General features: G+C 39.8%; 1 protein-coding gene across 2 annotated transcripts in view; it reads right to left on the bottom strand.

Moving 5' to 3' along the window:
* The window catches only part of LOC126467509 (AT-rich interactive domain-containing protein 4B-like), a 162078-nt gene that overhangs the window by 53038 nt on the left and 85106 nt on the right, over positions 1 to 23934 (bottom strand). For both annotated transcript variants that reach the window (XM_050096468.1, XM_050096467.1), the window contains exons 14-15: positions 15292 to 15527; positions 7198 to 7303 (exon numbers count right to left, since the gene is read on the bottom strand). In XM_050096468.1, coding sequence (XP_049952425.1) covers positions 7198 to 7303; positions 15292 to 15527 — 342 coding nt within the window. The remainder of the gene's footprint in view (positions 1 to 7197; positions 7304 to 15291; positions 15528 to 23934) is intronic.

The raw sequence follows: 23934 nt of genomic DNA, 5'->3' as shown, positions 1-23934 counted from the left end.
CTTCATTTCAAACTGAATTCTTGCAACTGGGTTATTTTGGAGTGTGAAAAACTTGCAAAACCTACAGCAAAATTTAGTAGAACTGGGAACTTCATGTACAAAGAAACTGATGAATTTTTCTGAATGAAACACAGACACAACTAACTGATTCAAACGGTAAATCTCAACCAAATACAGATCATTTCTAGGTCAGTTTGGAGTGTTATATAGAACAGTAAATACAAAGAGAAGATGGCTATGTAAGAAACTACCACTTTAGTAACAGCTTGTACCTAACACCAGAAAACAGAGGGACATATACACACAGAGTACTAACCATTATCCCCAGTGCCAACTAAACACACCACCCAACATCAACAAACAGCGCATAACGTGAGTGACATAAAGCAGGTGTAGTCTTACCTGATTTTTTTATTTCTTTTTGCACAGACTTCCCCAACATGCAATGCAAAATTCTGGACACAACTAGTGTTATCTTCATGTCTCTATACTAATTTCAACAAGACAACACAAATGTGAATCATTACCCAAAATCTACAAGTGCATTTTTCAGGATTACTCTCCAAATGTACTGGTATAGTAACTCAAACACATACAATATGCCTGTAGATGTATAGGCATTGTACGAGTTAACCTAACTTCACCACATGAGGGAAATGCTGATGAACATGAGTGTGCTAGAAAATATTTTGCCCATGCTGTGGAAGCGAAGCACAGAAGACACTGTAGAATGAAAGGAACATTGAAGTTTTATATAAATATATGTAAATATGGGCTACCAGAAGAAAGCAAGCAGGAGAAATATATAAAATAGGGATTTCAAAGGAGGCATTATATGATTCTAGTCAGCAAATCACTGTGTGATACAATCACTACAAATGTGAAATATAGTTTTTTTATCTTTTATCTACCTTTATAGAACTGTGCACTGCTCACTTATAGTGCAATTTGAGTATGCAATGCTTAACAAAGAATAATTACTTAATAGAAATTTTAAAATCTGCCATTTAAGCAGGCTCTTTCACTCTGAATAAGCTAGATCATTACCACCATGAAACATAGACGTATGTTATTGTGTCAACTATCTCCATTTCATTTACAAATGAAAACCTTTGTGAATCTAGGAACATGTTAGATCACCACTATGGACTTATAAGGAAGATATAGCCACAGAAGAGTAGAAACAACTGCTGATTAATAGTAACAATACAAAGATAAAGAAGAGAAGGGCAGAGGAGAAAGCAAGAGGACAGGATAACGCAATTCAGCCTATTTCAAAAAGACAATGATAAAATGTCATGTTTGTTCACTACAGACCTGTGAGAAGCTTATGATAAAAACGTGAAGAAAATGCTGATGCAATCAAAAAAGCATAACCATCTGAAGTCTCACTTAATACTTTCACAATTACCTTTGAAAAATTAACATTATGGACAGCAAACCAGAATATGGAATATTTGTTTCACACCATTCCTATCAAATGAGTCCACTGAAGATTCTATAAAATTTCTAAAATTATGAGCATTCTGAATAGCTCGGAAAACAAATATATTACCTCTAATATATTAAACACATTTTACTACATACAACCAACAAAATAACTTTTTCAATACCACTATTTAGTATCAATCTGACAGATGACTTAAGGTGTTAATAAAAAATAAGTTTTTAAATAATGTACAAGGCTGGTTTGAAAAGTTCTCGGAACCACCAAGAGAGGTCAGTGCTAGCGCAATGAGTTGTGCACATGATATTCATTGGACTGTTGCCTGTAAACATGTGCCACGTCAGTGCTCTAGGAAGAGAGCTGTGGCGGTGACATGGCCCAGTTGTTGTTCCCGCATAGTGATTTGCGAAGACTGGGGGGGGGGGGGGGGATCGAGATTCAAGCAGTGATTAAGTACTTCGTGAAGAAAAGTATGAAAGCAAAGGACAGGGGACTGCTCCATATTTGACTGTTGCCAAGTGGAAAAATGAATTTAAATTTGGTAGGGAGAGCTTAGATGGTGATCTGTGCAATGGTTGGCCAAGATGTGTCACTATTCCAGAAATCACTGCAAAGTGCACAAAATGGTCATGGAGGATTGCTGATTGAAAGTGTGTGAAATCAAGTTTTCCAGATGTCATCTGAAAGGGTACATCACATTTTAACTGAAGAATTAGAAATGAAAAAAATATCTGCAAGATGGGTGCCGCAACTCGTGTTGCTGGATCATAAACGCATGAAAATGGACATGTTAGAACAATGTTTGGCCTATTTTATAAGAAACAAACAAGATTTTTTATGCTGGCTTGTGACCACAGATGAAACTTGGGTGCACTACTGTACCCTAGAGACAAAACAACAGTCAAAGCATTGGAAACATGCTGATTCTCCGCCACCAAAAAAAGCAAAGAAAATTCCTTCGGCAGGAGAGATCATGGCATCAGTGTTCTGGGCTGCGAAGGGAATTCTGTTTGTAGATTATCTCTCCACTGGGCAAACAATTACTGGAAAATACTATGCTAACCTCCTGGACAAATTGCAACTAAAGATACGTGAAAAAAGGCCAGCAAGAAAGAAAGTCATCTTCCATCAAGACATGCTGTCGCCATGGCAAAATTACACGAACCAAGGTATGAATTGTTGCCACACCCGCCTTATTCACCTGATACAGCTGTCAGACTTCCATTGCTTCCCAAAACGGAAATTTTTTTTTGGTGGACGAAGATTCACTTCAAACAAAGAATTGATAGCCGAGTTGACAACTATTTTGCAGGCTTGGTGGAAACTCATTTTCGAGATGGGATCAAAGCACTGGAAAATCATTGGACTAAATGCATTAATCTACAAGGAGACTACATCGACAAATAAAAAAAAGGTTTCAGTGATGTAAGTACTTTTTTCTCTATTCCATTCTGAGAACTTTTCAAACCACCCTCATAGCTCCATTAGATATTAACAAAACAGAAGTCAATGGCAACAAAATTACAATCTTAGCATAAACATTTAATGGTTCATTACTTTTTATGGGTGTGCTTGATTGCTCAAATAACAATACTAGCAATATTTTATCAAGTAAAAAATTGAAACTGGAACTCACCATATAGAAGAGATTGTGACACACACACACACACACACACACACACACACACACACACACACACACGACCAACCAGTCTCTGGCTGCTGTGGCCATCCAGAGACAGTGGTCATGTTTTTGAATTTGTGTGTGTGTACGGTCTAATTTGGAAGAAGACCTTTTGGTCAAAAGAAGCTTACTTGTTAACAGTCTTTTTGTTGTGCCTGTCTGTGACAACATTTCCACTATATGGTGAGTAGCAATCTATCCTTTTTATAATACTGTCATTATTCCATCCTGGAGTTCATGTAGTTTAACTTTTAAATTAGAAAGAAGAATTCCTTTCCTGAAAATTTAAATGTTGTTGGAAAGTTCTTGTAGAACACAAATACTTTAGATTAAAGGAGACCACTCACTGAAAAGCAAAAGCGTTGAGTTATCAAAACACACACACACACACACACACACACACACACACACACACACGCGCGCAGACCTATGCCCATATATGGTTCCAGCTAGACTGATAGTGCCAATGCCCTTTTGCAGCTGGTAGACTGGTTGTGGTGGGGTTAGTGCCAGATGGGTGGTTGAAAGGAGAGGAGGTGGGAGGCAGAGAGGGGAATGGAGGTAAGTGGCTAGTTGTTTGAAGGGAGGTGGCCAATATGCTGGCTAGGAATGCGAGAAGGAAGTGTGGCAGGTGTAGGGGCTGGCGAGATTGTAGCAGCCAGTGTGAAGCAGCACACACTAAAGGCAATGTAGACACATTAATTGGGAGGGGATGTCAGGACAGAGGAAGGGAAAACTGTTGGGCGGAGCGTGCAGACACAGTCGGTTACCTGAGATTGAGGCCAAGATGATTATGGGATCAGAGGCATACTTCACAGAAGCTGATAGTGGAGGTAAGGATCCGGACGGTTCTGGTTGCGAAGCAGCCATTGATATTGCACACGCCAGCTTCTCTGAACTATGAAGACAGGGGTTCTTGTTACAACACACCCTCCGATCCTGTAATCCTCCTGGTCTCAACCTCACATAAGCCAGTGTCCCCACACCTTCCACCCAACAGTTTCCCCTTAGTCCATCCTGTCACCTCCTCCCAGTTCACATGCCCATGTTGCCTTCAGTGTGTGCTGCTTCTCACTAACTGCTCCAATCAAGCTAGCCCATATACCTGCCACCTCTCCCTCCCTCATTCCTAGTTAGCCAACCGGCTTCTTCCCTATGAGTCACTTGCCGCCCACCCCCAGTCCTCTCCCTTGCCTCCTGACTCCCTGCCATCTGCTCACCCCATCCGACCCGAGAGTAGCCCCGCCACAACCAGTCCAGCTGCCGCAGAAGTACACTTGGCAATGTCAGTCTAGCTGGCATCATACAGGGGCGTAAGTAGGTGTGCACGTGTGTTTTTACTCTAGCTTATCAGATGATAAACCCGAACACAAGCAAGTTTTCTTTTTGTTTCTGCTTTTCAGCGAGTCGTCGTCTTTGATCCTAAAATATTTCTACAGATTTTAACTACAAGTGTACAGGTCATGTGTGAACAAGAATGTTTATCTCACCTGTCATACCCTCATGGTTTTCCTAAACAATGGAATGGTGCTGTTACACAATATAATACAAACACCCTGGTGTAGATAATTCATTGCCAATGGTTGTTTCCTGACTGAGCTTTAATGCATTAGCTCCTGACTGACCTTTAATGCATTAGCATTATGGTTTTAAGAACTGCTTTTAAAATTATTTATCAGTTATTCATTGCTGGCTTACAATAGCATACAATTCATTAGGTACTAAGACAACCACAGAGTTTTAAGCTGTGTTTTTTATTTTATTTGGGTCAAATACATCGCAAATGCTGATCTGCACAATATTCAAAATCATAAGTAAATGACTATAAAACATTTCAAAACCAACATGAACTGAGTCCTTATATCATCACTTTTGTTGTAAGTGAAATGTGGACAAAATAAGGGGTGATATTACTTTTTTACTCCCCTACAGTACTTTAATAACTAAGTATTCTGAACTACCACTGTTGTGTTGCAGTGATTTATTACCTTGTCAGACAATGTACGACCAGCAAGGCAAAAATGGGTGAAGTGGGGGAGGGGAATACTAGAAGTCCACAAATAATGCAGCTCTTGTTATTTTCTTTATGAAATGTGCTTTTGTGTATTACAAACACACCATAACCAGATATCTTGCTTCCAAATTCTCATATTTAAGTTGAAGTCTCATCGAGTGAAGTGTACATTTTAATGTATTATCACACTGTGGGATGGCACTACAGCAAGTCATCCACCTACATTGTACATTCACAGTAATGTGAATCCATCAGAATAACACTGGTTCTGACTTTGAAAACTGTGAAAAGGCACCCTAAGGAGCAGAAATTGTCCTAGCTAGTGATGAAACTTAGCGACTCTGGAAGTGATATTGTTATCAGTTCTAAAGAAACAGTCGACAAAGTCAACAACAGTATGCTTTTATACTGATCGGTGGTCCTAGATAGTCCTCCTCCTCCTCGCTGTAAATAATATTTCCTATATTTAGGATGACTCTATTCCTTACTGTCTCACTTTTTTATATATTGTGAGGAGAACAGCAGTAAGTGTAGACAGTTCTACCATACTTAGGGTTCAATTTTCCATTAGCTCCGAATGCTGAATTCAATTTATATGACACAGAAACATATGACCAGCACACACTTACTTTAATCAGGCTGTATTATTGACTAACACCACCATACAGATCAGTGATGAAATCCTATTTTGACTTGTGCCCACATAATTTTAAAAAATGCATTACATTAAGTACTTATTAGCATTTCCTAATGGAAACGACTGTTACACAGTATTCACACATATAGTTAATGAGCTATGTATTTAAGAAGTTACAATCCACAGAAATAGTGAACAGTAAACTTTGGTCTTAGAAATTTTCTTGAGACAAAGAGAAAGCAAGTGTGACTGGCAATGTCTGCTTGTGTCTGTGTATGTGCGGATGGATATGTGTGTGTGTGCGCGAGTGTATACCTGTCCTTTTTTCCCCCTAAGGTAAGACTTTCCGCTCCCGGAATTGGAATGACTCCTTACCCTCTCCTTTAAAACCCACTTCCTTTCGTCTTTCCCTCTCCTTCCCTCTTTCCTGATGAGGCAACAGTTTGTTGCGAAAGTTTGAATTTCGTGTGTACGTTTGTGTTTGTTTGTGTGTCTATCGACCTGCCAGCACTTTCGTTCGGTAAGTCACATCATCTGTGTTTTTAGATATATTTTTCCCACATGGAATGTTTCCCTCTATTATATTCATATCATTAATTTGAACCCAACAATTACGTTTTTTATTGTCACTGTTGCATCTCGAAATCTTTCCTGTCATCTTATTTTCTCTTTCTGTTTTTGCAAGTAGTTTCACTTTGTATTCACCTTCTCCTCTTTACCGAATCTACCATACAATTTTATCCTTCCTATATATACTCAATAATACGTAACCCACTTACAAACCATAACCAAAAAATTTTTTCCGCTTTCAACAATACTGCTGCTACAAAATCCACCGTTTCCAGTTCACAAACCGTTCCTTTCAGCTATTAAACAGCCATTTCGGCTAGCTCCAATAACTTTCGCTTTTTTTCCATTTCCGTTTTTCCCACTTCACTAGAAAATGTCTGCTTGTGTCTGTGTATGTGCGGATGGATATATGTGTGTGTGTGTGTGTGTGTGTGTGTGTGTGTGTGTGTGTGTGTGTGTGTGTGTGTGTGCGCGCGCGCGCGAGCGAGTGTATACCTATCCTTTTTTCTCCCTAAGGTAAGTCTTTCCGCTCCCGGGATTGGAATGACTCCTTACCCTCTCCCTTAAAACCCACATCCTTCTGTCTTTCCCTCTTTCCTGATGAGGCAACAGTTTGTTGCAAAAGCTTGAATTTCGTGTGTATGTTTGTGTGTCTATCGACCTGCCAGCACTTTCATTTGGTAAGTCACATCATCTGTGTTTTTAGATATATTTTTCCCACGTGGAATGTTTCCCTCTATATATATATATATATATATATATATATATATATATATATATATATATATATATATATATATATGAACATTGAATTTTTTGAAGGCTGGCATGAATAAGCATCTTACCTTTGCTTCATATGTAACTTTGTTTGAATCTTGAGTTGGTCCATAATACACTTTCAGCTTGTCTCCAACATTAATAGTCACACTATTTCCAATATGGCACAATGCACTGAAATAAAACAGGCATAAATAAAAACAATAACATGACAGAAAAATGTTCAATATTGATGGAGGTTCAAGACATTAAAGAAAGAAAATACTGTGTGTGTGTGTGTGTGTGTGTGTGTGTGTGTGTGTGTGCGCACATGCCCATATCTTGAGAATGGTCTGCTTGAATAAGCCATATGTATACCTTAGTTTTTAGTTTGGTCACATATTGACATAGCAGGGCATTCCTTAATTGAAGTAGAAAAATAGAGGATACCGACAAACAGTTCAGGAGAAAAATCAAAGCAGAATGTTTAAATGCAACACTCATGAAATGCAACCATATGAATGTCTCACCAACTTCTCCTCCGGAAATTAAGAAAAATAAAATCTCATTTGGATTTGATGGCATTTCCAACAGAGTACTAAAGACTTTTTCCCATGTAGTAAGAGAAGTCTCTTTTGAAATCTGTAATGCATCACCAACTCGAGGCATCTTCCCAGAGACATTGAAATATGCTACTGTTAAATTGCACTATAAGAAATATGATTGGGAAGACATTGGTAACTACTGACCTGTTTCACTACTGACCTGTTTCACTACTGACCTGTTTCACTACTGACCTGTTTCACTACTGACATCATTTTCCAAAATTTTCGAAATGATGTATTCTAGAATAGTATCACACCTGAGCAACAGTAATATCCTCAGTGAAACACAGTTTGGATTTCAGAAGAGTGCTCTGGGGGGAGTGCTGCTTGCATATTCACTCAACAGATTGTACAAGCATCGAACAACAAAAACAACACCAGTTGGTATTTTCTGTAACCTACGTAAGACGATCAGACTGAGTCAATCAGTACTCTCCAGTATAAACCGAGGTTTTGTGGAACTGACGGCACGGCCAACCAAAAGATAATGTTATTTCAAAACAAAAGAATACAGAAAGGTTTACATAGAAATTCAAACGATGAAAGCACAAGAGTTTCTTCTTATGGGGAAACCATTTATGGGGATCCACTGTCATCAGTCTAAGATCGACTATTGTTTTCCATATAAGCACATGACCTTCCATCTGACATACAACAAACAGAATTATTTCTTTTTGCGGATAACATTAGTATTGTCATCAATCAAAACATACATACAGCAATAGAAGAAATGATAAATTATTTTCTTAAAAGTATCACTGAGTGATTTCTCCAAATGGTCTCATCCTCAATTTTAAAAAGACACAACATATTCTGTTCTGCATGTCTAGGGGTACTAAACCAATGGTAAATGTAACACAGTGAGGAACTAATGAAAAGGGTGAAAACTTAAATTCTTAGGCACCCATATTGATGTGAATGTAAACAAGAAGCAGCACATTTTGTAACTCATAAAACTATGTAATTCAGCCACATTACACTTTGAATCATCGAAAATCCAGAGAGAGAAATCCGTAAGTTGACATATTTTCTGTATCTTCATTCAATGTCATATATAATAATGTTCAGGGGTAACTGATCTTAAAGAAATAAAATATCCACTGCTCAAAAATGTGCTGCAAGAATGATGTGTGATGGAAACCCACATTCACCTTGTAAACATCTGTTCAACAAGTTAAGACATTTTTACTATTGCTTCACAGTATATTTATTGCACCATGTAATTTGTCATAAATAATCCACTGCAGTATGAAAGGAACAACAATGTATGAGGTGGGTTCATTAAGTACTAAAATACAAATTTTTTCTTTGAAAGCAGTTCCTTTTATTCAGGTCTCCAATACACCATACTATTCCCCAATTTTTTGGCTACAAAACCCTATTTCTCAACATAATATCCATCCAAGGCAATGGCCTTAGGCTACCTCACTGGGAGAGCTGGTATGCTTACATGGTACCACTCTAACTGGTTGACATCGGAGCCAAAGTCTTGCTCCATCAATAACCTCCCTATCATCCACATACTGCTTCCTGCGGAATGCATCCTTCATTGGCATAAAAGGATGGAAACAGAATGCATGAAATCCAGGCTGTAAGGTAGATGAGGAAGAACAGTCCAATTATGTTTTGTGAGCTCCTCTAAGGTGCAAAGACCTGTGTGAGGCCTTGAGTTGTCATGCAAAAGGAGATGTTCATTTGTATTTTTGTGGAGATGAACACACTGAAGTCATTTCTTCAATTACCTGAGGGTAGTGCAATAAGTTCAGAGTTGACTGTTGCACAGTGAGGAAGGACACCAAACAGAATAACCCCTTCAGAGTCCCAGAGGGCCATTACCATGACTTTACTGGCTTTGAACTTTTACTTGGGAGGTGAGGTGGTGTGATGTCACACTGTAGATTACTGTTTTGTTTTCAGTTTAAAGCGATAAACCCACATTCCATTGCTGTGATGATGTTCGGCAAAAAATTGTCACGATCAGATTTGTAATGCACAAGCAGTTCCACAAAGATGGCCCTTCGTTGCTCTTTACAGTCTTCTGTTATGCAGCAAGAAACCCAGTGGGCACACACCTTTGAGTGCCCAAGTGATGGGTGAGAGTGTCAGCACTACCACAAAAACATCTAGTTGAGCAGGAAGGGTTCTGATTGTTATCTGACAATCACCTTGAATGACAGTGTCTGCACACTCCAACACTGCAACTATGCGTCGCCAGCCGGTAGGTGCGAAATCTGACAGGTTTGCGCTACCTTGCTTACGATGACGACAGTTGCCTCGTCCATTGACTCACCATGCTTTTCTTCATTGCTGGGTCTCTGTAGACATTCTGAAGTGCCTATAAGCATGTGTGATGCTCTGTTTTTCTTTTTTAAACTACCCTCAATGACAGCTCTCTGCTTGGAACGCACTTGGGTTACAGCCACCATTTTCAAGGCCACATATAGCACAGCCACCTATCAGAATTTTATGAAACTATAAGGGCGAAAGCAATTTCAAATGAAATTGGCCAAGACAAAAAATGAATAACTTATTGAATGCCCCTCATACACATTTACAACAGAAGAAAAAATTACATTCATTACACCACATTACAGTTGTCATTTCAGGTTCATTAATGATCTCTTCTGATCTGGACCCAGGGCTGAGATACTCTCCTCATTCCTCCACAACCTCAGCATCTCTCTCATCTGTTTCACAAAGTCCTCCTCGTCCCAACATACCACCTTTTTGGGCATTGATCCATATCTCTGTCCATATTAAACCCACTACCTACCAACAGTACCTGCATTTTGACAGCAGCCACCCCACCCACACCAAAAATTGCTCCCATACAGCCCAGACACCAATGGAAAGGGTATCTTGTAGTGATAGGAATTCCCTTGACCAGCATTCTGATGTATCACAAACACCTTCACAGAGAGGTACTAACTCATTCCCAACATAGTATGCAAACAGATTTCCGATGTCATATCCTCACAAATCCCTAATGCTCCCACCATCTCCAAGAATCACATGCACAGGAGGGCCCTCCTTGTCCCTATGTCACCTACCCAACCTATGCCACTTCCACTTCCAACCCCTTGCCACGGGGTCATATCCCTATTGACAACCCAAGTTAATCCAACCAACAAGTCCTCCCCCAATTCTTGTAATACACATATCCAATCCCATCAGAAGCTGGGCAACATGTAAAGGCAGTCATGTTATATACCAGCTGTGCTACAATCACTGGACAGTATTTTATTTGTTTATGACCAGCAACCAGCAGTCCTTGAGGATAAATGGCCACTCTCAGACTGTGGCCAAGAACAAAGTTCACCAGCCCATAGCACAAAATGCTGCCAAGACAACATGTTGAAGTTTAATGGCTGCTTCACGTGCCATGTGGATCCTTCCATCCAGCAACAGCTTTTCCGAACTACAAAGGTGGGCATTGTCCTTGCAAAACATTTTTCACTCCCATAATTGTCTTGGCTTCAACCTCCGCTAATTTACTGTTCCCACACCTTCCACTCACTCATAACCCCCCCCCCCCCCCCTTCCTCCTCCACCTGTCATCCCCTAACCAATCCGTTGTTGTTGTTGTTGTTGTTGTTGTTGTTGTGGTCTTCAGTCCTGAGACTGGTTTGATGCAGCTCTCCATGCTAATCTATCCTGTGCAAGCTCCTTCATCTCCCAGTACCTACTGCAACCTACATCCTTCTGAATCTGCTTAGTGTATTCATCTCTTTGTCTCCCTCTACGATTTTTACCCTCCACAATGGCCTCCAATGCTAAATTTGTGATCCCCTGATGCCTCAGGACATATCCTACCAACCGATCCCTTCTTCTAGTCAAGTTGTGCCACAAACTCCTCTTCTCCCCAATCCTATTCAATACCTCCTCATTAGTTACGTGATCTACCCACCTAATCTTCAACATTTTTTTGTAGCACCACATTTCGAAAGCTTCTATTCTCTTTTTGTCCAGACTATTTATTGTCCATGTTTCACTTTCATACATGGCTACACTCCATAAAAATACTTTCAGAAACGACTTCCTGACACTTAAATCTGTACTTGATGTTAACAAATTTCTCTTCTTCAGAAATGCTTTCCTTCCCATTGCTAGTCTACATTTTATATCCTCTCTACTTCAACCATCATCAGTTATTTTACTCCCTAAATAGCAAAACTCCTTTACTACTTTAAGTGTCTCATTTCCTAATCTAATCCCCTCAGCATCACCCGATTTAATTTGACTACATTCCATTATCCTCGTTTTGCTTTTGTTGATGTTCATCTTATTTCCTCCTTTCAAGACACTGTCCATTCCGTTCAACTGCTCTTCCAAGTCCTTTGCTGTCTCTGACAGATTTACAATGTCATCGGCGAACCTCAAAGTTTTTATTTCTTCTCCATGGATTTTAATACCTACTCCTCATTTTTCTTTTGTTTCCTTTACTGCTTGCTCAATATACAGATTGAATAGCATCGGGGAGAGGCTACACCCCTGTCTCACTCCATTCCCAACCACTGCTTCCCTTTCATGTCCCTCGACTCCTATAACTGCCATTTGGTTTCTGTACAAATTGTAAATAGCCTTTCACTCCCTGTATTTTACCCCTGCCACCTTTAGAATTTGAAAGAGAGTATTCCAGTCAACCTTGTCAAAAGCTTTCTCTAAGTCTACAAATGCTAGATACGTAGGTTTGCCTTACCTTAATCTTTCTTCTAAGATAAGTCGTAGGGTCAGTATTGCCTCACGTGTTCCAACATTTCTACGGAATCCAAACTGATCTTCCCCGAGGTCCGCTTCTACCAGTTTTTCCATTTGTCTGTAAATAATTCGCGTTAGTGTTTTGCAGATGTGGCTTATTAAACTGATAGTTCGGTAATTTTCACATCTGCTTTCTTTGGGATTGGAATTATTATATTCTTCTTGAAGTCTGATGGTATTTCGCCTGTCTCGTACATCTTGCTCACCAGATGGTAGAGTTTTGTCAGGACTAGCTCTCCCAAGGCCGTCAGTAGTTCTAATGGAATGTTATCTACTCCCGTGGCCTTGTTTCGACTCAGGTCTTTCAGTGCTCTGTTAAACTCTTCACGCAGTATCGTATTTCCAATTTCATCTTCATCTACATCCTCTTCCATTTCCATAATATTGTCCTCAAGTACATCGCCCTTGTATAGACCCTCCATATACTCCTTCCACCTTTCTGCTTTCCCCTCTTTGCTTAGAACTGGGTTTCCATCTGAGCTCTTGATATTCATGCAAGTGGCTCTCTTTTCTCCAAAGGTCTCTTTAATTTTCCTGTAGGCTGTCTCTATCTTACCCTTAGTGAGATAAGCCTCTACATCCTTACATTTGTCCTCTAGCCATGCCTGCTTAGCCATTTTGCACTTCCTGTCGATCTCATTTTTGAAACGTTTGTATTCCTTTTTGCCTGCTTCATTTACTGCATTTTTATATTTTCTTCTTTCATCAATTAAATTCAATATTTCTTCTGTTACCCAAGGATTTCTACTAGCCCTCGTCTTTTTGCCTACTTGATCCTCTGCTGCCTTCACTACTTCATCCCTCAAAGCTACCCATTCGTCTTCTACTGTACTTCTATCCCCCATTCCTGTCAATTGGTCCCTTACGATCACCCTGAAACTCTGTACAACCTCTGGTTTAGTCAGTTTATCCAGGTCCCATCTCCTTAAATTCCCACCTTTTTGCGATTTCTTCAGTTTTAATCTACAGTTCATAACCAATAGATTGTGGTCAGAGTCCACATCTGGCCCTGGAAATGTCCTACAATATAAAACCTGGTTCCTAAATCTCTGTCTTACTATTATATAATCTATCTGATACCTTTTAGTATATCCAGGCTTCTTCCATGTATACAACCTTCTTTTATGATTCTTGAACCAAGTGTTAGCTATGATTAAGTTATGCTCTGTGCAAAATTCTACCAGACGGCTTCCTCTTTCATTTCTTAGCCCCAGTCCATATTCACCTACTGTGTTTCCTTCTCTCCCTTTTCCTACTGTCGAATTCCAGTCACCCATGACTATTAAATTTTCGTCTCCCTTCACTATCTGAATAATTTCTTTTATCTCATCATAGATTTCTTCAATTTCTTCGTCATCTGCAGAGCTAGTTGGCATATAAACTTGTACTACTGTAGTAGGCATGGGCTTCGTGTCTACCTTGGTCACTATAATATGTTCACTATGCTGTTTGTAGTAGCTTACCCGCACTCCTATTTTTTAATTCATTATTAAACCTACTCCTGCATCACTCTTATTTGATTTTGTATTTATAACCCTGTATTCACCTGACCAGAAGTATTGTTCCTCCTGCCACCAGACTTCTCTAATTCCCACTATATCTAACTTTAACCTATCCATTTCCCTTTTTAAATTTTCTAACCTACCTGCCCGATTAAGGGATCCGACATTACACGCTCCGATCCGTAGATCGCCAGTTTTCTTTCTCCTGATAACGACGTCCTCTTGAGTAGTCCCCGCCCGGAGATCCGAATGGGGGACTATTTTACCTCCGGAATATTTTACCCAAGAGGACGCCATCATCATTTAACCATACAGTAAAGCTGCATGCCCTTGGGAAAAATTACGGTTGTAGTTTCCCCTTGCTTTCAGTCGTTTGCAGTACCACAACAGCAAGGCCATTTTGGGTAGTGTTACAAGGCTGTTGCCCCTGCAACTACTGAAAAGGCTGCTGCCCCTCTTCAGGAACCACACGTTTCTCTGGCCTCTCAACAGATACCCCTCCATTGTGGTTGCATCTACGGTACGACTATCTGTATCGTTGAGGCACGCAAGTCTCCTCACCAATGGCAAGGTCCATGGTTCATGTCTCCACATAATATTCTTTGCTCATCAAACCTCACCAGCTTCAGCAATTTTGTGCCACATGCCTATCTATTGTGCCAGCCACTCTTCTCTCCTGCATTCCTATACTATGTGCTTGGTGCCTCCCTCTGAGCCTCTAGATACCCATCCCAAACTGTAGATCGCACTTGCAGCTCTCTCTCTCTCTCTCTCTCTCTCTCTCTCTCTCTCTGTCCTCCCACCCCACCTGACGAAACCTTCAACCCAGTCCATTGAGTATCAGCTGGCACAATGTAGAAGCACAGGTTTTTGTGTGTGGGAAGGGGGAAGAAGGGGGGGGGGGGGGGGGAGGGTTACTCTAGATCGTCAAAGAATAAAGAATAAAGAGTTTCTTACGAAAGCTAGTGTGTTTTCGTTCTATTTTGTGTATGCCTGTCTATGACTCAACCCTTCTGCTATTTAGTGAGTGGACTCCTTTATTCTTAAATTATTTACATCTCACCAGAACTTTTCTTACTATAGACATAAAATAACTGACAGATAGCGAAGTTAAATTTGAAAATAAACCAAAAAAGGTTCATATTGACAACTTCTATTATATATGGAACACAAAACTAAGATGGAAGATTCACAAGACATGTATCTCTTGTCTAGTTGTGTAATGGAACATGGGATCAAGATCAAACCAATTACATTAATCAGGCTTTGGAGAGATTCTAGACTACTACTCTAAGTCAGAGGTTAAGAATTTACTTACTCCTCAAGGTTGGTTTCCGTGTCCTTGCGTTTTCGACCTCGCTTTTTTGGACCTGACAATGGTGAATCTGAGGTGAGTACAGCGGAAGAATTGTCCTCTTTCTTCACAGGTGCACGAGGTGAATGTGACATTGGCGCTTTTTCTCTTGATGGTGTACGACTTTCCCTCCCTTGTGGTGAAATTGGAGACTCTTTCTTTGTTTGATGTGATGTATCCTCTTTAATCTTATTGCGTACCTTCAAGGAAAAAGAAAAGAAGATGCATTTTACCAGAGAAAAGTGTTTGTATAATACATTAATAAAAAATACATAAACAGTTCATTTCAAAAAACTTATTTTATTTTAAAGACATTTCTTATAAAGATAAAAGGCAAGCATTCGAAATGCATTAAAATAAACCTTACTACCTATATTCCAGAATGCCTTGATATTATTCTGAAAATTAGATACTAATGAAAAGAGAATAATACCACTAGAATATTGTAAAAGAGGAACTGATAAATGATCTCCATATAGGAATAGACAAATGGAAAATTAAATAACCAAGAGAAATGAACAGTTATAATTTTCAATCATTTAAGGTTCCATTTCAGAGTTCTTGGGACTTTAGTTTAAGCTCAAGTTTTGTCTGACAAGATAATTAATTTCAGCTACTTGGAGAGCATGAAATGGCTCAGAAAACAAGGAACTGTACAAATAAGAATGGCAGAGAGTGGAAATGTACACCCATCTTTTCCACCAAATTTCCTCATCCTACTGCCATTCACTTTCTCACTGTATCACTTTTGCAAAATCTTACACATCACTTGTAGTCAAACGGTCTTTTCATTCTTCCAGTTCCCTATTTGTTTCTATCTACAATGTTAGCAATCTCTTAACTTGTGCTACATTTATCTTAACACAATCTACACTTTTTTCTGGTAATATTTTTGAAGATTTTACTCTCCCTTATTTTACGGATACCACACCCTCTAACAAACACAGAAACTGTATTATCTTTAGGCAACTTACACATGCGACAAGTACAGATACGCATTGCTTTATCAATGAAGAAGTTACCAGAAATATCAGTTTGTGCTGGCAACTTCAGATTGTGTAACCATGAATGTCCTGCACATCAATATGTTTATTATGTTTACTACTGGCATCACGCTATACACATGACTGTTAGAAATGTTGAAAGTGACTAGTATGAATGTTAGTATATCTGAATTAATGTCCAAGGGTAAACTGTGTTCCAGTCTGGTCATACTGACTCAGCCTTGACCGTGTAGAAGTCACTGCTGGTCAAACATAGCTTACTACTGCTACTGTTTGTATGGACTAGTTTACATTCATTAGCTACTAGGTTGGAGAACTTTCTCACCCTCGATGTACTGGTGTATAGGACAATTATTGTCACACAACCAGATTTTGCAACATGAACTTATATTTAGGGTAATTTTTTTACTGACAAACCAATGTATGTGCATACTCATCATATGTGCAAAGCGTCTACAAACGATACTGTTTTTGTGTTCATATGAGTATTAATATGAATTACTATGTTAGATTTTATTATTTATTTTCCTCATGACTAGTTTAATTACAATGAATTTTGGTGGACAAATTATAATAAGAGTTCTCTATTTGCTACAACAGCATCAATTTGTAGATATAAGGAGGACAGTACCAGTACAGTCTCTCACGTTAAGTGGCCCTCTGAACTATTAGCATATTATTTAAGTAACAAGAATGTCAGTAGATACATGCTCAACTGAGCATGTGGTTAAATGAAGCTTCCAGTGTGCAACCAAAGGCACAGCATCTAGCAGGTACATTACAAATGTTATGAGACAGGGTCTCCCATTTTTTTCTAGAACTTTACCTTTCATTTAAATCTGCGACCAACGACTTTTTTTTTTTTAGTTCCATCTTTCAATATTTCTCCTAAAAATATTAACAGCCTACTATCAGCACACCGTTATTATGAATTTTTCATTAACCTTGCGAGAGTGTTTGGAATTTCCATAATTAAGGCAATGACTAAACATTTTGAATTCTTGAGATTAAAATGGTTTTTAAAACTGTGTGACCAGCCTACTTTAGTAAAATCTTCTCGGTTTACAAGCCTCATCATTTCAAATAAAACACTCAAGCTTTCAATAGCTGTCTCCACCATTGTCGTGAGGAGTAAATATTGCTGACTGTCAAGACTGGCAGTGTTCTGCTTATACAGATGTAATCGCGGCACCTGGAACCTTCAAGAGGGGGCCAGAGTGGTGCATGCGTGGAAGACAAGTTCGGCAGCTTGTAGCTTGCCTTCCACTCATGCATCACTCCGGCCCTCTCTTGAAGGTCCCAAATCTACATAAGCAGAACACTGTGCCAGCCCCGGCACTCAGTCATTTTAACTCCTGATGACAATGGCAGTGACAGTTATAGAAAGCTCGGGTGTTTTGTTCGATATGACACAGCTTGTAAATCGATAATATTTTATTGCAGCATGCCATTGTGAAAGACTCCGAGGGCACATCTTACTTCAGGCTTCCTTGATTTATCGGCCGTAACATCTCCTGTCCAAAATCTGTTAATATTCCTTTTGAATATGATAACTACATTCTTAATTGTATCAAAGAGGGAGTTCACTTCAGAAAAGAGTAAATATACATACAGACAGATTGGCTGGCCAATAATTAGATTCAATGGAGCTATTCCAGTACTTATGACAAACATTTTAGTTGTTTAACCTTCAAGTTGATGGTTGCTTTCTGACTGAGTAACTGAATGCAATGAACGTATGTTATAACTCTGTCTTTATTAATAAAATTTTGATGGTTTTTATGCAAAACATTCTAGCTACACTTTAAACGTACTTCAACAGGAGCATCAAAAACTACACAAATACTGCTAAGATGATAAGCAAACTACAAGCCAACCCACCATCTCAGTTAATGGATGTGTTTGTGACTGTTTCTACCAGGTAAGTTAGCAATGACAATTTTACAGTTTAATTCTCATTTATAAGAAATGACAACTGTGAAGCATTCAGGTTATTATAACCGCGGAAGACTGTATTATTATTTTGCCCCAAAAACAATGCACAAGATGATAATGTGACACTACAAGTGAGGAACATTTCCACCTCTAAGTCTGTCAACAGACCCAACTCCAGTTACTGATCTGAGAGCAAGAGATGTGACAGTGAATGAGTAATTACTAAAATCCACCCAGCCTACACACATCAGTTTACTAGTTTGGGGTGGGGAATAAGGGGGGGGGGGGGGGGGGCAGGGGCCAGGGCACAGACTTGTAGTGTACCTGTAATGTGTTATAAACTGTCAGCTTTTCTAGAATAGGATAGAAGCAATAACTTCACCAAAGGAATAAAGTGTGACCTGGAAGAGAAATATTTCCTGGGTATATTATCTTGAAACTTTACAACATAACTAGTTGGTGTCTCCAGATATCTTACACTTATATTCTTTGGGGATACTTGAAATAATGTAAGTAAATCAATTTATACAACATTGTGCATGAGATACTGCAAGGCAGGTTGAATGTATTACTCCGAACTACAGACTGGAATTCTTGATTGCTTGAGACAGCTTCCAAACGAAATCTATGGTATTTTGACTCTTTTTCCATAAATTAATGCTGCAAGTACCATAAATTTACCATACAAATTAAATATTTTTATTAATCAAACAATGGAAAATCTGGGATGGAATGTAGCAACACAACAAAATGATGCTGTGTTGCAGATAAGCACAAAAAAAAGACTGCCACAAAAAATTTGTGACAGCAGTCTTTTTGTTGTATCTATCTGCGACTCAGTATCTCCAAAATATTTTTGTCAGACACACACACACACACACACACACACACACACACACACACACACACACAGAGAGAGAGAGAGAGAGAGAGAGAGAGAGAGAGAGAGAGAAAGAGAGAGAGAGAGAGAGAGAGAGAGAGAGAGAACCTGAGCCGTGGCTGGCTCACGTCATGCCTTGTTTTCTTATCATTGGTTACAGTCCAGTGGTGTCTTATTTCTTCTTCAGTTACCGCCATAATGTTGCTGTCTTCCCTCTGTGAGTGGCAGCAGCAGTGTCTCTCGATACTAGTACAGCTGTACTATCTTTGGTGTGGCGGTTATATTTTCCAGGTGTATTGTGTGTGAGTTGGTCGGTTGGGGCAGAGCAGCGAGGAAGTCTCCGTGGCGCGTAGTCAGGCTGGAGCCGCTGGCGGCGTGCACGCGCTGTTGGAGTTGTGAGCATTACGAAGTTCGTCACCCACCGATCCTTGACACTAAAGTTGAGTGCTCATTTAACCTACTATCAAGCCTTAACTCTTCATTTGATCCTGGTTGTCACTTTCTGGGAGATTCCCGTGGCCAACAACGTATGCGCATTGAAGTTGGCTAGAATTGCAGCCATCTTCCTGTGTGGTTTTTAACTTAATTTAATTCATGCCTTCATTAATGAAGTGTACCAGCAGTATCTCCTGCCTTGTGGCCATTGACATTCCGGTTACCTGCCTGGGCATTGACATAATTCTCGGCAGTGTATTTTCCTCATGTTGATGCTGTCCAGCACAGCAAGTAGTTCAACAGCTGAGGTGTTGTTTGTAGTTTTGGACGTTTATTCTGTCTTGGCTGGACTGGGCACCAGTATCCACTAGGTTGTGCTATTGACATCTTGTCAATTTTGCGGGTCGGATGCAGCTTAAATTAAAAGTTTGAAATTTCTTTGTCTGTGCTTTAAGCAGTGAGACTGTTTGCGTTTCGTATGTGGCCTTCAGCCGAGTTTTATGTGAAGCATTTTAGGATAAAGCCTTTAGCCTATTTTGGTTGAAATTTAGAAGCTCTTTCCTTTAGGCCTTAAGTTGTAAAATTGTTTTCTGCATAGTGTATGGCCTTCACCCTAAAGAAGTGAAACCTCCAGAAGAACTTCTGTACCTCAATTCCTTGCTTAGGCCTTGTGTCTTGGATTTTCGACGTCGCCTTCAGCCGATTTAAATTAAATCAAAAGAGGTCTTTCGTTAAAACCTTGAGTGTTTGTGATTCTTGCTTGTGTGATTGTGTGTTTTAACAAATAAAGTTCATCTACATCTACATTTATACTCTGAAAGCCACCCAATGGTGTGTGGCGGAGGGCACTTTACGTGCCACTGTCATTACCTCCCCCTCCTGTTCCAGTTCGCGGGAATAACGACTGCTGGAAAGCCTCCGTGCACGCTCGAATATCTCTAATTTCACATTTGTGATCTCCTCGGGAGGTATAAGTAGGGGAAGCAATATATTTGATACCTCATCCAGAAACGCACACTCTCAAAACTTGGACAGCAAGCTACACCGCGATGCAGAGCGCCTCTCTTGTGGAGTCTGCCACTTTAGTTTGCTAAACATCTCCGTAACACTATCATGCTTACCAAATAACCCTGTGTTATATGTTAAGTGCAACTGGCAGTAACTTATTTTGGCTTCTTTCCACAAATAAAACTTCATCCGCTCTGTCCTATTAACCCAGGAATTTCAGAACCAGTGCCCAGAATGACATCAAATATAATCATCATATTATTGACATCATGGGGAGAGGGGGAGAGGGGGGGAGAGGGGGGGGAGGGCGGGAGGTGGGGGAGAGAGGGGGGGGAGAGAGAGAGAGAGAGAGAGAGAGAGAGAGAGAGAGAGAGAGAGAGAGAGAGAGAGAGAGAGAGAGAGAGGGGGGGGGGGGGGGGGGATCAGATACATAGGACCACAGATGTTCCACAGTTTGCACCCGAGACACCCAACATAACTGTCTCCATGAAGGATCACATGCTGCTGGTAAAGCTCTTTTACAAGAACGGTGAGTGTGTGCCAGTAGCCCAGCAGAAGTTTCTGACATTCAAGGATATGAAAAAAAGGTATTGGTCTAATGTCTGCTAAGGGTCTGGAGAAAATGATTACAAATTTTGAAACGACAAGTTCCTGTGAAGTGCAATGTGGCAGAGAGAGGAAAGCAGCTGATCCGACATCTGTTAAAGATGTGGCCACAGCACTGCAGGAGGGATTGAGCAGTGATGTGCGAACATGCAGTGAATGGGAAATTCCGAACACGGAAATGCCTGTGAGCACGGTGCATTAAATCATATGAACCACCCTGCATTGCTATACACACAAAATCACCCACATTCATGAGTTGCTCCCTGCTGACTTGCCAGCAAGACAAACGTCTGATCTGGAATTTGTTGCTCGCACGGAAGGAGACATGAAATGGCTGGGGAACATTCTGTGGATAGACAAAGCCCGTTACCATACCCAAAGGAATGTCAATATGCAGAATTGTAGAGTAAGGGGAACAGAAAATCTGCACGCACAGCAATAAGTAATACTTCATTCTGCAGAGGTGACTGTGTAGTGCGAGTTGATGCCATCACTTATTTGTATCACATATTTGCTCGAGGATATCGGTCCTGTGGGTCCTGTTAACTGTATTGTCACTGGTAAATGAAATGAGAGCCTTTTGCACACCACTGTAATTATAACTCTTCAATAGCACGGATGTGGGGGTATGATCATTTTTCTGTATATGGCACTACTCCACAAATTGCGCAGCCATTGAAGCGGCTGCTGTAGAGGCATTTCAACTTTTGATAGAAAACAGGGAACAGCACACTGAACATGTCTTACACCAGTTACAGGACAATTACAAACCAGTGTCACATTGCCTTTTATGCAGCTTTTGGCCCCAGGACAATTAAACACCAATGTCATTTTGCTTTGGAAGTGGTTTCTGGCACAGGACAATTAAAAACAAATTTTCCCCATCTGATGTGGTAAGACCTTGCCATGGTGGATAGGCTTACCTAGCTAACAGTACCACAACTGCTGACTGTCGAATTCGTGCAGTCGTATACATCAAACAGTACAGATAGTGTAACTCGAACCATAGCCATCATACTGTGATTCATCTGTCATTTGTAGCCGATCCCATTTATGGTAAGACATTTACAGTGCCATCTATTTGTAAACTTTGGCTCCCTGGCCCCTACCCTCCAATGAGGTTTCCCCCTGCATGAGTAATACATAGTTCAAATTTGATGTCTTTCTGAACAGTGGTTGTCTTTCTAGTGTTTTCAAACTGGAACTTTAATCATGGAACCCAGTATGCAAGTAACTGCTTAATTTTTTTCCGAGTTACATTTTCAGGATGGATACATGGACAAGCTAAAAAAATTGCTGGATTTTTCCTGGATTTCCCAGTTAAAAATACACTTTTCTGTGTTAAGAGGGAGAATGTAAAACTTGTCAATCCTTTGAATGGTTAAGGTGTTATATGGCGGAGTAGAACTATTCAGTTCTTTAAACTCAGAGAGAGAGGGTGTGTGTGTGTGTGTGTGTGTGTGTGTGTGTGTGTGTGTGTGCGCACGCACACTTTCATATTACTATAGTGTAAATTTGAATTCTATAAAACACAGCACCTTAATTTTTAATTTCCGAAGCATTGAAATAGAGATTGCGATGCACTTTTGTAAGCCAATCATAGCTCATGGTACATGATCTCACCAGCCAATCATAGAACACGTGATGTGGTCAGCCAATAGTAACATCACTGTTAAGTAGTGCGAACAGTCAAATAGGAAAAGTTACTGGTTTCAATTAATATACATAGTGCAGCTACAAGAAAAGCTGAGCATTCACATATAATATTGCTTGTTTTTTGCGTGGGCTACACTTTAAAGATACATCATACAAAAGTGCCAGTAGAATTTTATATAATGAGATAAATGTCTGGTGTTACAGGCACAAAATTCTTTTAAGTGGCTGGTCCTCAAAGTGTTTAAGTCTTAAATGAGAGTCACACACACTGTGATTTAAGAAATTCATCTAACATTCTCACACGTAACATAATTCATCATGCATAAAAGGAAATTTACTTTCAAAGTAACGCTTCTCAAATCACCACCATTCACAATACTTTCCTGCGACCTGTTAGAAATAGGTTTGTTTCAGCAGTTGCCAGAGAGTGCCAGGAAACAGGTGTTACTGCCTGTGTGCAGCTAGAATGACATAGGAAGCCCATATGTTCGTACATATATAGCATTAAGAGATCTTACATTACATCATAAAAGAAACAGGACATAAGAGGCTACTACAAGAGCATCAGGATTTCATACCCATGCTAAAATACATAATTTAGCTTGAAATGCATAATGAAGTTGGCTCCAGTCTGATATTAAGCTTTTGGGATGTAAATTTTCTTGGTTTACCAGTACTGTATTTCCATGTTTGGTTATTTATAATGGCATAATGCCATATGTACCAGAATATAAAAATGTGCACTTGAAATTCAGGGAACAGTTGATGTAACCAACAGTGTTGAATGAAACACTTCGTTTCAAATAAATTGAAAAATAAAATCAGAAATCTGAAACTGCACAGGCGTGATATTTCCGCTTGTTGCTACTGGCAATACAGCTAACGGCAACACTTCTCGTAGCCGGAAGCGGGAGAAGGTACTGCTCGTACGCGACTCAACTGTGCATGCACATGAGCCCATTGGCAACAGCTAAAATGAACCTAATGTAAACAATTGTGGCATCATGCTCATCGGAAGCAGCTTGTTGTTATGAAGTATTGCACAGTCTTCCCCCTCAAGCCTTTGATACATTTTGCTGTTGG

Source organism: Schistocerca serialis, chromosome 1 (genome assembly GCF_023864345.2).
Source record: "Schistocerca serialis cubense isolate TAMUIC-IGC-003099 chromosome 1, iqSchSeri2.2, whole genome shotgun sequence".
Taxonomy (NCBI): Eukaryota; Metazoa; Arthropoda; class Insecta; order Orthoptera; family Acrididae; genus Schistocerca; species Schistocerca serialis.
The sequence above is the reverse complement of the archived record's forward strand: the minus strand, read 5'-3'. Positions and strand labels throughout refer to the sequence as shown.